At 32.6% G+C, this 17878-nt stretch overlaps 1 protein-coding gene across 2 annotated transcripts; it reads left to right on the plus strand.

The window, feature by feature from the left end:
• The first annotated feature begins 214 nt into the window (after positions 1-214).
• Positions 215-16550, plus strand: LOC145014457 (beta-glucosidase 11-like). 2 transcript variants are annotated; one of them, XM_078972824.1, is made up of 13 exons: positions 215-426; positions 515-578; positions 729-790; positions 896-971; positions 1081-1152; positions 1280-1367; positions 1449-1707; positions 10495-10619; positions 11062-11282; positions 11416-11444; positions 11550-11637; positions 11704-11794; positions 16192-16550. In XM_078972824.1, exons 1-13 carry the CDS (start codon positions 271-273, stop codon positions 16412-16414), a joined length of 1554 nt encoding a protein of 517 aa, XP_078828950.1. In that variant the 5' UTR covers positions 215-270; the 3' UTR covers positions 16415-16550. The 2 variants fall into 2 exon arrangements, with proteins under 2 accessions (XP_078828950.1, XP_078828951.1); XM_078972825.1 differs by having other exon boundaries at positions 10504-10619.
• Positions 16551-17878: the final 1328 nt, after the last annotated feature.

Genomic DNA, 17878 nt, shown 5'->3' on the forward strand with positions numbered 1-17878 from the left:
AGATCAAGTATTGGTATATGGCCAAATTACCTGATACGAATAACCCAAAAAGTAATTAACCCGCTCGAATAACACCCAAGGAGAGTGTATGTTTCAAGGAATGTAAGTGTAGTAAAAGATGTTCCATGTTTTAAATATTTCTTTGTTGTCCATTCTTTCCAGAATATTAATTTGTCTTTCGAATTCCAACCATTTATCTATAAAATAAATCTAGAACACAATGTTAAGATGCTGTGAAGATATATATAGTTGATTTGATTGCAGAAGACCATGTCGAGTTCTGTCTATCTTCTTGCTCTTTCTCTTCTTCTGGTGATAGGAAAGTATGATGATGTCAGATTGTTTGCATACGGTGTGGTTGATGAATATGGAAGAGATGATTTTCCCGCTGAATTCGTTTTTGGTGCCGGAACCTCTGCTTATCAGGTATATATGCGCTCTTAGTTTTTCGTTTGAAGTGTGTGTAGTGAGTTTGGAGCTAATTAACTGTGTGAATGTGTCTATGTCGGATAAGGTTGAAGGAGCTGTGCTGGAAGATGGAAGGAGTTTAAGCGTTTGGGATACGTTTGCTCACTCAGGTAATTAATTAATACATGTAGGAGTTCAGGTCGAATGGATGCATGATTTTCTGTTCAACTGTTCCCTTGGATTGTGGATCGGGGCAATGTCAAAGAGTTAATTTGCCTGCTAAACTGTTTGTAATTTCTGATGTAATATCGATCATGAAGGGTTCCCGTTGTACAATGGAGCAAATGGAGATATAGCATGTGATGGGTATCATAAATACAAGGTATATATCATTATCATATATAGTGATTTGCCAAAACCCACAACCGATAAGCATAGGACGTTGCACATTCTTATTTCTTGAGATGACTGCATTCGGATGTTGCAGGAAGACATTGAACTTATGGCAGACACAGGTTTGGAGGCATTTAGATTTTCTATCTCTTGGTCCAGACTCATCCCAAGTAGGCTCACTTAATGATCCGATGTCAAAATTTCAATAACTTAATTCATTTTGCAGTCTTGTTAATTTATGCACACTCGTATTTATTTATTTATTTATTTTTCTTTCAGATGGAAGAGGATCCGTCAATATAAAGGGGTTACAATTCTACAATGATTTCATCAACAGGCTTATTGGCCATGGTCAGATATATCCGAGCCATTAAGAAACACTACTTAAATATTGCCAGCAATATACATGCTTTTACGCTACATAAATTGATTGATTTACTCGCCCATTACCCACCAAAATGCAATGCTAATTGTGCAGGAATACAACCACATGTCACATTATTTCATTTTGATCTACCCCAGATACTTGAAGATGAATATGGAGGATGGCTTAGTAGAAAATCAGTGTACATTTCTTTGTAACTAAAACGAGTTCTGTTTGTGTTATAAGATTCATGATCATATGCTTTACCATTTGTATAACGCAGAAAAGATTATGTGGCATACGCGGATGTTTGCTTCAGAGAATTTGGTGATCGAGTTTTGCACTGGACTACTATCAATGAACCCAATGCATTGGCTTTAGGTGGTTATGATGCGGGCGTCACACCTCCTGGACGTTGTTCTTTCCCATTTGGGGAATTTAACTGTACCGAAGGTGACTCTACCACTGAGCCATACCTTGTAGCTCACCATATTTTGCTGGCACATGCATCAGCTGTAAGATTGTACCGGGAAAAATACTTGGTAAACGTCTTGCCTTTTTAACGAAGCTAGTTATGCCATCTTATATTTTTAATATAATACTACCCTAATATACTATAAGAATAAGGGTAAATTACTCAAATGGTCCTTATGGTTTTGAGTAATTTGAATGGTTGGTCCTAACTTATTTTTCTAACCTAAACAGTCCTCATAATATTTTTTTGTTGCATCTTTAGTCCCTGCCAAACATAAAATGACCAGTTTACCCTTAATATTTCCTTTTTTAAAAATAATTTATTATTTATTAGATAAAACTGCAAAAATGATTCCTATATGGTTTGCATTTTTTTGGGTTTTGATCCAAACCTTTACAAATTTGGATAAATAATCCTTTTGGGGATCTTTCTTTGTGGTTTTGGTCCCTCTCAAAACCAAAATGACTAATTTGCCCTTATATATATATATATATATATATATATATATATATATATATATATATATATATATTCATTTACTTTTTATTACACATTTAAAAAAAAGCTAAAAGAAAATACACCCCTAATCCCCACTTTTCCCCGTACCCACCCGCCCCTTCTATTTCTCTATTTTTCTCTAACTCCCTCCACTCTCGCTGGAAAAACAAGAAACAACCACCATTGTTGTTGTGTTCTGCCTCGCTAGAGTTACTTTCGATGACCATTGTAGACAATATCCACATCGGCCGACTTCCCTTATCCCCGAAGTAAAACCTCTGAAGAAAACCACCTAAAACCTCTCCGAAAAACAGGTCCAACAACCACCTTCAGCCACCCCATCAGTATGTTCATCCATTTTTTTCGACGAACAACAACGTTGTCACGAGCATGGCAGAAGCTCTAAAAATCTATTACGATCTAGATCTCCTGCTGTTGATAGATCGTCAACTGATGAACACACCTTGGTATAAGCTCTAAAAATCGCACACATACCAACATAAATTATGAATTTATAGATTGGAAATCAATTTCAAATCTAGAGAAGAAGGAGGTGGTAGAGGTTACCAGAAAATTCAATTGTAGATCTTGGACTATTCTTTAACCATATGGACTATTTTTTAGTTTTCTCTATTATTATTTATAAATTAATCAAATCATTCCTTTTCTTTTATATCTCCGACCAATATCACTGACTACCGTCTCCGATCAATAAATCTAGCAAAACAGAAAAAACGCCACACCGACCATCTTCGGCCACAAAAAAAAACAAGAAAAAATGCATTGTCACACCCATCATAGGAGATACGTGCTTGCGTTTTTTCCCACGTATTGTCAGTGATACCTACATTTTTTTTTCCCACCCATCGTCCGATGTTTTCCCACCATCAACAGAGATTGAGAAACACCACCATCAAAGGTGTTAACCCATCGACATAAACTAGATGAGACATAAGGCAAACAACTTTTTTTTAGCTGAGACTAGATGAGAGATAAGGGAGACTAGATGAAAGATATTGGAGACTAGATGAAAGATAACGAAGACCTGAAACCTTCAATTTTTTTCTCGATAAATATCTAAAAGCTTCATCTTTTTCGGTTGAGATCTAAAGAGGGTGCTTCAAACCTGCATTTTTTCGGTGGAGATATAAAGAGGGAGACTGGTACCTAATTTTTTCAGCGACAAAGGAGTTGTAGTTGTTGCCGATGGAGGAGTTTTGGAGGTTATTATCGATTCAGTCTAAGTATTTTAGGGGTTTTCTTTTATTAGAGAGGAGAGATGAAGAGAAAAAGACATACACATACATACAATAGTGTGTGTGTGTGTGGGGGGGGGGGGGAGAGAGAGAGAGAGAGAAGTAGAGAGAGAGAGAGTATTGTGAGGACGAGGTATTTTCGATGATCATATTTTCCAGGAAAAGAGGAGAATGAGAGGGAGGGTGACCGATGATGAGAGAGTTCAGTGAAGGTGAGGTGGGGGTAGGGGGTAATGGCTTTGGGTGAATGTGTAAGATCGGAGGTTGTGGGTGGGAAGCTCCTTTCACTTTTTGTAGGTCAAAACACCCTTTGCCTTATTTTCCTTTTCTTCACCTAAACCCAATGAATGAGTGAGAAACTTCCCTCACTATTTTTTTATTTAAAAATATATATATATTTCCTACAAATATTATACTCATTTTGTAGAGAATTAAAAACATGAATTTTGATATATATATATATATATATATATATATATATATATATATATATATATATATATATTATAATTTTTAGTAGGTATATAATTTAATAAATATTAAAAAAGATTAAAAAAAATTGATCAATAGCAATAGGAGAGAAAGTGAGGGAATTAGCTACTTCACCTCCTTCCCTCACCACCTTTCCCTCAATCAAGGTGCAATGTTCAGCTAAGAGGGAAAGTATCCCTCATTCACACCGTCCGGCCTAAGAGACAAGGGGTTGGGTAGGACCCGCATATTTTCTTAAATATTTTTTGATTAACAAAATGTAAAAAAAAAAAAAATCTATGACGGGTATTATGGTCATTTAAAATCACTTAGAGACAAAAATCACAACACAAGCAAAATATAAGGATGATCAAAGTTTTAAAAAAAAAAGGTACGGATCAAACAAACATATTACGGTACACTATATGACCATTTGTGAAATTGACCCTAAGAATAATATAATCAAATCGTGATTTTTTTTCCTATTGGTGTTTTTTTAACAAAAAAATAAAAAACGACGAACTTCAATATATATATATATATATATATATATATATATATATATATATATATATATATATATATATATATATATATATATATATATATATTATAAAAAGCAATCTAGTCTTAAAAGATCCTTCTCAAACACACATACATACACCCCCTAAGTAATCCCTTGTATTAGAGTTGTATACTTATCTCGTCAATTTTTTCAACATTTGGTAATATGTCAGGGTTCATAATCAAGGTTTCTACTGCCAAGTAAGCCATTTTATTAGAGAGATGCACGCTTAGAAGTTTCGTTGTTGCTTTAAAAAGATGGCAAAACGACTTGTTGTGTAGCATCCCAAAAATACTAAATAAAATTTTTGTTTAAAATCAACCAAACCATCAACCATGTATTTTAAAACCCATTAAGTATGTCATAGAAGAAAATAGTTATCATAGTATAATCCCAAATCATAAAATATCAGACACGGGTGGAGGCGATGCGATTATGCTGGGCCCTTCCGTTTTGAACTGAAAATACCTGAAAAACATTAAAAAATAAATCGTAAACACAAAGTTTAGTGAGTTTCCCAAAATACCAAACACCATATATCATACATGCATATCATAATAAAGTATATAGCGGGTCTATTTCACCCCTGAATACCTTCTGACTCTCTAGGTCTCTTCCGAATCCCTGAGTCCCTTCCGACTCGCTGAGTCTCTTCCGACTCCTTATGTATCTTTTAACCGGTATGGGTCTATTTCACACCCTACAACTAAGCATACAATCATACTAGCAAGAGTCATAATACATCAAACACATACAAGTATATAAGTAAGTGTCACAAAGACCACTACTATACTACAACATAATCCAATGGGATGGCATTGGTGCCATTAAACCACAAGTAGAGTGAGAGAATCACCTCAATCTGATGATAAATAAACCACACTCTCGGGCTGCTGCTACCACGACTCCTCACACTGAACATATCTAAAATCAACTCTAATTACTAATCATGGTAATAACCTATAAATAATGGTCCATATTACCTTCCATCATGCCAAGCGTGGAAGACCATTTTACCCTTCCCCTACTTGACCCATCTAACCTTGGCCCAAACCTATAATGACCTAAGGCCCAAAATGGCCCAAAAGGTCTTCTCGTGAGTACGCCAAGTTTACCACCCCATTACACCCAACGTACTAGTATAATAGAAAAGGAAAATCAGGGATGAACATGTTACACCAAGCATACCTAGAGGTTACACCCAACATACTCCCCTAATGACCAAAATCCATATTAAGCACTTAATACCTAAATTCTAAACATCCAATTTACAGATCAAGCTCTGGGAATGTCTTTAGCGAATAAAGTTGACAACTTGATGCCTTTGCATGGCTCAAAGAAGCCCAAAACCAAATTCTAACCTTCTAACTTCATATTAAGAACAATAACTCATGCATGGATTAACCAAAGTCAGCAAGATATGATTTTTATGCACTAGGGACCTCAGAAACATCAATGAGTTCTAACCTAAGCTTCTAGAGTAGCTTTTACTCACAAGAATCAACCTATGGGACCAAAAAATGCCAAAACCTTATCTAAACTAGATCTAAGAAATGAACCATCAAGGTTGAGACTTTATACCTGCAGAGGGATGATTAAGATGAACAAGGTCTGGATCTATAAGCTTCAAAGTAACCAATACTCTTCAATGAGCTCTTTCTTCTTCAGTATGCACCAAAAACACACCAAATCCCTCAAAGGGATCAAAATCTCATAAAGAGGGGTTAGGGTTTCGAGGGGGCTACTTTGGGACAATGGAGGCTGGTGATGAGAGAGGGCTTGAGGTCATAATGTGTTTAAATAAGATCAAAACCCTAAATTTTAGGGTTTTGCATTCTACATGAGTACGACCAACGTACCCATACATACGCCCATTGTATGTGAAGGACCCACAATCACATTAAATGAGTTACGCCCAATGTAACTATCAGTTACGCCCAATTTAATGGCCTTTCATGCAATAAACAAATATGTAAAACTTGAGAAATTTACCTGGTGTAGTTTTACTCTCAATTTATGAGAATAATATAGGGTGTTACATGATGGTTTTGAAAATTTGATAGCAAGCTAGTAAGTAATAGCTAAGAAAATGATAGGAGTGTCATTTCATGAAACATCCCTCACTAGGGTAGTTTTTAAAAGATTTATAAAATCATTTGATTTTATACAAAAAAGAATTTAATATCAATTTATGAGAATAATACGGTTCCAATATGTTTTGGTGTACTTTAAAATATTTTTATGCGAAGTTACGTCTCGAAGTTCCATAGTTTTTTTTCAAAGAGAGAGAGAGGTAGATATCAATTTAATAAGATCATAAAGTACAAATGCCACCACTCAAGGTATTTAATATATATATTCCCTATCTTTTAAGCAACTCATATAACACTATGTGTTTTTAAAGAGATAAAAGTTTGTAGTCTGCGAATCACATCTTCGGAAGAAAGAAAAGAAGAAAAGGTGGACCATCTGCAATCTACAAGAAGAAGTTTGATATTTTTTAAAGTCTCTAGACTATTAAAATAAATTTAAATTAAAATAAATGGATTTTTTTCAACTTAAAAATAATATTTCAACAATGAAATTCAAACCATATAATGTTTCCTTACATAGTAAAAACCCATACATATGTAAAAACAAAACAATATTACCAACATAAGTAAAAAACCAAACCATGTTACAAACATAAGCAAAAAACTAAACTATGTTTCGAACATAAGCAAAAAAAAAGGTTCCCTACTTTAATAGTCGTAAACTCATAGTGATCATCTTGATCCATCCTATTAATACCTTATAAATGAATGGAAATGTCATACATGTCTTTTATATTCATGGACACTCCAAGAATGTGGAAAACAGCTATGAATAGAGAGGATCGGCTAGGTTTAATTCAACAAGCTTCAACTTCTCATAACATTCAATCAACTGTCAACACATCCTTGTTGTTAACCAAATGTTGTAGAGCTTTTTGCATATCTAGTGATAATCATAAACTTTGACAAAGAGTTTTGGGGTTTAGTCTTTCTGTTGGGCCTACCAACATTTTGAGAAGTATCAAAATTAGGATGAGTATCGGAATATAGATCAACTGAGGCACAGGAAGTTGGCTCATTAGTATGATGGGTAGTTCCATCAACAACTTTATTGTCATAAAAAGGGTTCTCCATAATCAGAAGTGCTTGGACATGATGACAAGAAGATGATCCAAAATCTTATATTGTTTATGGTAAGGTCCACTTGCATTTACTAGTGTCACTATTTCCATCAAACAAACATAAAGTTAGTTTTGGAAAACACATTGGGAGTGTTTTCAATTTAGCAACCTTCGGATGCCCATAAACCCAAATTAATATGAACTAATATAAGAATTTTTACAAACTTTATACATAAATGTTAAAAAAATTAAATATAAGTGCATCATACTAAATTCTTCCCAGTCCTCGGTCATTAAGGTCGTTAAGGTAAACGTTTTTGATTAACTATTATATATGTTGCCGTTTTTTTTAAAATATAACTATCCTATGTATTTGGATTTAAAATTATCAATGACATTTTAATTTTTTTAGTCAAATCCATGCCAAACTTTTCCTAATTTATTACATGAATCTTTGTGAAAACTCAATCATTTTCTACCAACATTGTTACTTCTTGAATGTACATTTCCAATAAACATTTTAGATGATCATTGGACCATTGTTGTTTCTCTTGCATTTCTAATAAGTAGGAAATCATATGTAAGAATTCATAGCCATAGCATATTTGAGTAAGCATATACGATTCAACAAAGAAACCAAATTTCAGCAACCAATAACAACAATCAATTCTGTTTTCGGTAAAATTGTGAACAACTTATTCTAGATTTTAGTAGATTTGAACAACATTTTAGAACAACAATCAAATCTAATTTCAGCAAAGCATATACATATCAGATTTCAGCAACCATATAACAATAATCACATTTGATTTCAGATTTGTAGATTCTTGAACAATTCAGTAAGAAAATTTAGAAGTGATTTCAGCAAAAACTTCTTGAAAACGTATAGATTTCAGAAAAAATCAAAACCGTACATGATTTCAGCTGACAAAAAATCAGAAGTGTATTATATTTCAAAAAAATTGATTTCAGAGAACCACAACAAACCCTATAACATAACAACAAAAGATTTCATACCAACATGGTGAGCGATGGGGACAAAAAATGGACGTCAAAGGCGAGCAGTGGTCTGCGTCAAGGGGATTTCACTGGCGATGACTTTGAGGGGATTTCACCATTGATGAACCTTGGTTTTTGAGGTTTTCACACCTATGCTGGAGGGTTTTTTAGAAGTGGGTGCAAGAAAGAGAAACACAACTTTGTGGGAAACAAAGTATAGTCATGTTTTTTAAGTTAGAAGATGTGAGAAGAGGTGATAAGTGGTTGTACCATGTCTTCTTAAAGAATAGGATGCACATACCTTTTTATGTTTGCGGTTTTCTAAAAAATAAACGATCTGAAGGTAAAATGAACACATGTTATCTGCGTGATGCATGAAAAAGTGGTCAGGAAGTTATTCTTGGAAGAAAAAACAAAAGACACCTAAGTCTTCAATCTAAGCGTAACTCAAAATAAGTTAGGAAATAGAGTTACCTAATGATAGTACCTAAGATTAATTCATTGAGAGAGTAATGATAAGAATCATTATACTCGAATCAAACCTCCAAAGTCAATATAAAACCAACCAAATACCATAAACATTTATAAACCAAATAAAAGAGTTCTAAGAAGAAATTCAAAAAACGAAAGAGAGCTCTTGTGTTCGACTTTAGATTAAAGACCTTGAGAAACTTACACATTTTCTTGGTGTAGAGCTCGTTTGTACCCATGAAGGAATAATTCTTTGTCAATGGAAGTATTATACCGAGTTGTTATTTGAATTTAGAATGCTCCAATTAATGTAAGCCAATCGCAAGACCTAAGGAATCAAATGCTAAAATTAGTTCTCATAAAAGGAAAACGATTTAGAAGATGTGTGATGTATATTGGAAGGTGGTGGGTAGTCTTCTCAAATTGACAATAACAAGACAAGATCTTTCTTTCACATTTGGTGTAATGAGCCATTACATACAAAATCCTGAGAAACCTTACTTAGAAGCAGTTAGTCGGATCTTGAGGTATGTGAAAAGTGAACCTGGCTATGGTATTACGTTTAAGAAAGGTAAGTTAGTTGGGTATTTCCATGCTAAATATGTATGTGATGATGATACTCATCGTTTAACAACTGGGTATGCTTTTATGATTGGGTTTGGAGCAGTTTATTTGTGTAGTAAAACTGTAAACTATAAAAGCCAACCTAAGTTTTATCTATCAACCATTGAAGGAGAGTAACAAGTAGCCTCCATTGGCTGCTCAAGATAGCACATGGCTTATGCAACCATTAAAATCTTTACACCAAGAAACAAAGTATAATGTTCCTATTTATTGTGACAAACTATCATCAATATTATTAGCAGAGAATCCGGTTTTTCTACAAGCATCAAGCATGTGGAGGTTCATTACTATTTTATCCAAGAAAAATTCCTACATAAATAGATTAAAATGGAACATGTTATAACAGATTATCAAGTTGTAGATGTATTTACAAAAAGCGTCAGTTGCAACAATTTTGAGAACTTTTGTCATTAGCTTGGGATGGAAAAAGTTGGTGTTGAGGGGGAATGTTAAAATGGGCAATGTCATGCATTGGTAGCTAGTCTTTTTGGATTATCCTGATTTTTAGCATAGTAGAGAAGGGGTTAGTTGATTAAATCATGGAGTCATTTACTTTCTTATTCATTCTTTTTCATAAGTCTATATAAAGCATATATATATATATATATATATATATATATATATATATATATATATATATATATATATATATATAATTATATATATCTCAAGAAAACATCGAGATTTCTCATTTTCTTTCAAGTAAGGCCCACCATGAGAGAGTTGTACAATTATCTTGTTTATTTGTTCAACATATGTATTTTCTTTTTCCAAAAAACAAAGAAACATTCAATACTTTTTAGGATGATATCATAGATGATGCAGGTTATGCAACATGGTTCTGTTGGAATAAATCTTGTGGCTCCATGGTATGAACCTTATACAAACACACCGGAAGATGTCAAAGCCACAAAAAGGGCCCTGGACTTCAATCTGGGTTGGTGAGTTTTCATGAATGCTAAATAAAATTTAAGAAAAAGTTATATGTTGTAAAACATGTTGATCGTGTAAGAGTCAAAATAGGAAAATTTTCAATATGGGTCAAAAGGATTGACCGCATGATCAGTTGACTAGCTAATACGTTTTATATATATATATATATATATATATATATATATATATATATATATATATATATATATATATATATATATATAGTTTTAACTTTTTATTTAACTTGTGTAGAATATATGATCACAGAAAGTGAACTATTAAAGAATAATCCATACAATTTGAATATGATTTAGGTAATCATTTACAAAATATGTTCACAAACCGGACTACCAAAGACTCATTCAGTTAATTAGAAACTCCCACAGTCATAGTTGTATCATCTTCGAATCAAATTTCACTTTGATATATGTTTCATGCTTTCAACTTTAGGTTTTTAAATCCCTTGGTAAATGGAGAATACCCAAAAATAATGAAGAAGAATGCGGGAAATAGAATTCCAACTTTTACCAAACTTGAATCAGAAAGAATCAAGGGTTCATTCGACTTCATAGGCATAAACCACTATACCACAGCATATGTGAAGGACAACAACAATAGTCTTGAAATGGAGAATAGGGATGCTATTGAAGACATGGAAGCAACCCTTATATGTATGTACTGACTTTAAATCTTCTATCTTTCTCTTGTTTTAAATCCACATAAATTGACATGTAAACCAAAATCCACTTGTCGCTAAATAAAACGTAGTACATAATATCTTATCTTCCTTATTTCCAACTGCAGATAGTGGAGGTGAAGTCATACCTAGTCAGGTTTGAATGTTTGATCATTTGATGTTACTATTTTCTTAATGATGCTTTCTTTTATCCTCCTATAGTTATGAATTTCTTATTTGCATTATATACTTTTAATCTCAGTTTCTGGTGACTCCATTAAGTCTCAAGAAGCTCCTTAACTTTTTGAAGGAAGAATACGGAAATCCTTCTATCTACATCCAGGAAAATGGTATATAGATCAAATAAATTACTTATGAAGTTTTCACATCATCTTATGTTGGTGGTTGATTTACAGGGCAAGTACAACGATCTAATAGATCATTAATAGACACGCCAAGGGTAGAGTACCTACATGCTTATATAGGTGCTGTGTTGGATGCACTAAGGTACGTCTCTACCTTTGAAGAGAGTTGTAACTAATATTTTTTTTTTCATAAATGTGATATCTTAATAATAAACAAAATTAATACATTACATGGTAACAACTACTATACATGGGCCAAAAAAGGGCCAAATATAATATATTATATATCTACTATACATACACTACATCCCTTACAATTTCATGGAGGAAGAGCTAATGTTGGAAATTAATGATCTAGTTGCATGCTATATTAAAGATGAGTTATTTTTCAAAGTATGAACTACCAAACAATAATGAAGCAAAATAGAAAATAAACATGGCAAAAGATTTTTACAAGCTTAATTCTTTATTGAATATACACAAGCAGTTACAATCTAGATACAAGCAATGCTTGAGCATCACTCAAATGTATAGCCTAACAAGACTATATAATACTAAGATACTAAAAGAAATCTACCAAAATCTAGAAAATTCCTTAAAGTATGGCCTTATATAATAGAATAAAGAGGGAAGGATATGGACATTTTTTTTCAAAAGAAAGATATCCTTCCATAAAGCTACCTTCTCATGAGAAAGTTATCTTTCAATAAAGGTATCCTCCATTGATATCATCCCACCGAGAGAAATCTAACCATCCATAAAGCTATACATCCTAGGCTTAAACAAAATATATCCGAAAATTCCATTTAATATTATTCAGTTTAGTATCAACTTCTCCCCCTTAAACCATATCAAGCTCGATATCCATCACGCCAATCATATTTTGCATTTCCACATGCTTCACATGTGTCAAGGCTTTTGTAAAGATGTTTGCTCGTTGATCCTTTTAGTCGAATTGTTATACTATAATTTTCCCTTCATCAACACATTCCCTTATGAAGTGACACTGAATTTTAATGTGTTTACTTCTATCATGAAACATAGGATTCTTCATCAACTGAATCATAAACTTGTTGTCAACATACAAGGTGATATGGATACCTTGATATCTCGCAACATCTTTCACGAGATTCCCAAACTAAATGAATTAACATGTAGCCTTCGTGGCTGCCATGAACTGAGCTTCACATGTTGACCAAGCTATAGTTCTTTGCTTTTGAGATTGTCATGTCATCACATTTCTTCCTAGGTAGAAAATCATATCGCTTGTACTCTTGCCACCAAACTTGTCACCTCCATGATCATCATCGCTAAACCCAACCAATTATTCAATTTTGCGATCCTTTCCATGGTTGATCTTGTAATCAATGGTTCGTTTAACATGCCAGAAAATATGTTTTACCACTTGAAAATGCAAGGTGATTGGTTTTTCCATGAAATAACTAACAAATCCAACTGCATATGAAAAATCCAATCGAATGTGTGTTAAGTACCTTAAACATCCCACTACTTTCTTATATTTTGTTTCGTCAACTTTTTCATCATCCTCAGCTTTCTTAACCTTCAACTTCGGTTCCATAGGTAAAGTTGCCTGGTTGCAATCCAGTAACCCGAAATGCTCCAAAATCTTTTTTGTGTTAGCCGTGTGTTGTAAAGAAATCGCCCACTTCTATTAAGACTCATCTGCTTCGATATAGTAAGAAAGCGAACCCAAATCACTAATTTCTAATTCTTTTTTCATTTGTTCCTTGAATTCGACAATGTCTTCGTTGTTTAATCTTGTAATTGTCAATTCATCAATGAAGACCTAATTAAAAGAGTGTTTCCTTTCAGTTTCCTTTTCTACACCATCGAGTCTTGTGAACATTTTAAAAAACCAAGTCCTTTTAGGATTTCATCCAGAAAACTTTTCTAATCCTGAGGAGCTTGTCATAACTATAAAGCACCCTGGAGAGTTTAAGTACTTTGTGACTATGTACTTTGTCATTGTATTCCGGTTGACATACATAGATCTCCTCTTCGAGATTGAAATTAAGAAAATTTGAGTTGACATCTAAGCGGTGGACAACCTACCCATGTTTAGCCGGTAAGGAAAGAATGAGCCTTATGGTGTCAAGTCGTGCTACCGGTGCAAAAACTTCAACAAAGTCAACTCCTTGTTTTTGTACATAACCTTTTGTGACAAATTGAGTTTTATGTTTTATCACATTTCGAAGATTGTTTTTTTTTTTTCAATTTAAAGACCCACTTCAATCATATCGCTTTGTGATGGGGTGGTAAGTCGGTAAGTTTCTAAGTCTTTTTTCTTCACGATTGCCTCCAACTCTGTTTGCATGACCTCCCGCCATGATTTAGAGGTTACCGTCTATTTAAAATTCAAAGGTCGATCCACTGCCATCATCAACAATTCTCTGGGTTTTAGGATCACATTTTTGTTATCATTATAGATTCAGATACGTTAATATTGGTAATATCATTTAGGGGTTTTCATAGAAGATAATAAAGGAGGTGGCGTCAATCATGGTGTTGACAACAATGACTACATGATATGTAATTGATAGTCTATACAATATACTTGAAAATCATTCCTTTAGACAACGAGACTAAGAACTTGATGTCGTAAAAGATATTGACTTGAAAATAAAATATATTTTTACATTTATAATTTCTAACAAACTAAGCTAACTATCTATACTAGGCAGTGTAGCTGATCAATGATAACATAGCTTAGGTAAGTAAGGTTGTCAAACACACAGGAAACAAAAATGTACTAAAATGTTAGTATCTTATTAATCAATCTTAAAAGAAAGAAATTAAAGCAGAATAATTGTCACTCAAATAAACTAGCAAACAAATAAGCAAATCAATAATCTAATAACAACCATGGCTAGCTTCATACATAACATAATCCGAAGGTAATATATTTGTATTCAATCCATATTAGTTCAATTAATTAGAATCCTTTAAATGATTTTGGTAAGTTATCAACGGATTTCTAAATTGATTAACTCCATTCTAATTTTATTAATCCTATAATTCTAAATTGTCTACCAACAAGGATAACTCCCTTAGACTCAGTCTATTATGTAATATTATTACAGACTCATATGATCAGTCCTAAGGTTACTGAACACTTCTTATATTTTCCAAGTTATTGGATCAATCAAAATATTAATCTTAACATTGTTATGTTTAACCTAAGGACATAACTTTCCACTAGTCACCACTGTCTATGCTCTTGACTTAGTTTTCCATCTTGGGCAAGTTAATAAATTATGTGATTCAAGATACATAATCTAAGCCTAACCATAAATCATGCTCTCAGTGACATAAAAATAACAAAATCAATATCAATATGCATAAATATTTAATTGAGAAAACATAATAAATTGAATAAATCACAATACCAAATAGCAATCAATCATTAAAATAATAGGTTCATTAATAAAAAATAATCATAAAGGGTTTAATCCCAAATCTTGAAAAGAACAAATAGGAGATGAAAAGTTTGACTAATTATAGACAGAAAGTAAAATAGACTGATGACCTAATGATTTCTTATCTAGATCTTCATATTTATGCATCTCTATATCAGCTTGTCGGTAGATATAGTCTTCTAGACTCTCAAAATAGTATCCTTGGATGTTTTTTTCCCCTCCAAGGTTTCTGGTAATTACCATACTGATTACCTTCTTATGTTGGATGAATTTGGGGTTCTATTTATAGTTTTTTGTGACCAACTTCTTTCATGGCGCAATAAACATTTCCCGGCGAGATCTAAATTCAGAAAATAACTTCAGAATCTTCTCGAACTTTATTGGTCTGACCCCGAGGCCGATTCTGGACTAAATAAAACTCGAATAAGGAAAAAGGCCCTCATACATGATTTGTAGAAAATTTTGCCTATTTTTCAGAACAAATTTATTTTTATTAATTAGAGTTACAAGTCGAAAGATATGCCCTAAATACTAAAAAGGGTTCCATCAGCCAATTTATAATTTAGCAAGTCTGCACCTGTTTTGCTACAACTCATTAATTTAGCTCCGTTTTAGCCAAAAAAATTCATTTTCATCAACATAGACTTTTTATGTACAAAATATAAATATACAGGAAGTAATCACCATTTGTCATATTTTAATTATAAACTACCTATAAAATGTCGATAAAACATGTATAATTTAGCACATATCACTACATTTACGGTTCGGGAGAATGGACGATTGCTTGAAGGAAGGTCGAAGAGATATCTAGATTTTAGAATTATTTTGGCTGTCATACCGTGACTATATATTCCCATGAAGGTGATCTCTCTTATTAATAAGAATATATAGACATTATATGGTACTAAAAATCTATACATAGGCCAGACAAGGATCAAATGTGGTAGCATATGCAAGTAATATACCAAAACTAATAAAGAGAAAGGCACATACCTATAGTTGATGGTAGTTATTACTATATTCTCAAACATGTTATATTTTTAGATCTTTATAGATTAATTCTTATTTATTATGATTATTTTTTGGAACATGGTAACAGGAATGGATCAAACACACATGGATATTTTGTATGGTCCTTCTTGGACCTCTTTGAGATGGATGGATATAAGTCTAGTTTTGGTATGTATTATGTTGATCGGGACGATAAGGAGTTGGCACGATATCCTAAGTTGTCTTCACAATGGTATGGAGACTTTTTAAAAGGAAAGAATCCCAATGGCATAACTCTAGATATGAAAGTAAAAAATTATTTCTATTATTAACATTAACATTTACATCATGTAATGTTGTTAAGTTCTCTCTTCATTTTCCTAAATATGTATGTATATTTGAAACTTGGTTGGATGCATACATCATTCCAATAAATGAGTTATATAATTTCATCCATGCTTAGATCTACCCTCATTTTATATGGATTTCAAATATGAGTTTGAGACCTTTAGGATAATGGAAAAATGTAGTTAATTAGTCAAGTGAATGGGAATATCCATTGAAAAAGTTGAATGGTATTGTACAACTGAGGGGCTTAACACACCATTTTAATCAGGCCATATTATTGTTGACAAATCTATATAATTTATGGATCGGATTCCTAAAAATAACATTTTACTTGGATCACCACATACACCCTACCTTACCCATTCTTCCCTTTCCCTGACACCTTTCCTCTCTTAGAAACAAGATTAGGTCCTAAATACAATTAAAACACTTGTAATAGGGGGGGGGGGGGTTGATAATATTCAAAATCATAATTTAAAGTAAATAAAGTTAACAACAAAGTAATCTTTAGGAGTTATTTTTAATTAAAACAAAATGTAGTGTTTACAATATACAGAATGATAAGAACTATATTGCTTTATTAATCAACTAGACATACAAAAAGAATAACTTTAACATGATCAAAGGCTAATTACTTATTAATAATAAATAACACCCATTTTAAGTAGGGCTAACAATGAAGGTACAATTTTAAGCACTCAATGAAGAACTTAAACGATTGTTACTAAACACACATGTATGTATGAAATTGTATACTAGAAACGAGAGTTTTACTATGGGGTGAAAACTCATGTAATCATAGATTTTAGGTAAAAAACTATGTTTTAGAAAGTCGAAGGCACTTTTTCTCTTTATCAAGAAGCAGGAGTTTAAACAACAAATTCTTTTATACTATGTATTATTTGTCCCATTCTCTTTGTCTATAGAAGATATGATACAATTGATTCTTAATCATACATAAGTATTGCGTTGATTATGGTTACCACTTTTTACTTAGATCAAACTATGCTAGATTTTTATTAATAAGAAGTTGAATAGTTGTTTCTTTTTACGCTAGTCATATGTTGCATTTTTCATACGTTTGTATTGTTGCTTTCGACAGTTGTTTCTTCATAAGTCAACATAACTTGTGTGTTTAAGTTGGCTTAATGGGTGTGTCTCGGGTTTTATTCCCATAATTTTCAACCTTTGGATAAACTATTGTTCAAAATATTATACAAAAAACGACAAATTCTTTTGGCTTAAATAAAAATGTCATATATCTATAGACAATCTATGATAGATTATAAAAACACTTAGAGAAAAAATGTAGCTCAATCTAACACTATTGTCACAAAATCTAATATTGATGAGATAAATTTTCTAAGATTTTTACAACTGCAAGTTCATGGTGTCAATCAATTAGTATCATGGTAAACATGAGTTCCGTGGATATATATATATATATA

Source organism: Lactuca saligna, chromosome 9 (assembly GCF_052625555.1).
Source record: "Lactuca saligna cultivar CGN05327 chromosome 9, ASM5262555v1, whole genome shotgun sequence".
Classification (NCBI taxonomy): Eukaryota; Viridiplantae; Streptophyta; class Magnoliopsida; order Asterales; family Asteraceae; genus Lactuca; species Lactuca saligna.

Coding starts and splice junctions, on each gene's coding strand:
- LOC145014457 (XM_078972824.1), top strand. CDS start 271: ATGTCGAGTTCTGTCTATCTTCTTGCTCTTTCTCTTCTTCTGGTGATA. Junction 1,153..1,279: donor CAACAGGCTTATTGGCCATG/GTCAGATATATC, acceptor CTAATTGTGCAG/GAATACAACCACATGTCACA. Junction 10,620..11,061: donor CTGGACTTCAATCTGGGTTG/GTGAGTTTTCAT, acceptor TTTCAACTTTAG/GTTTTTAAATCCCTTGGTAA.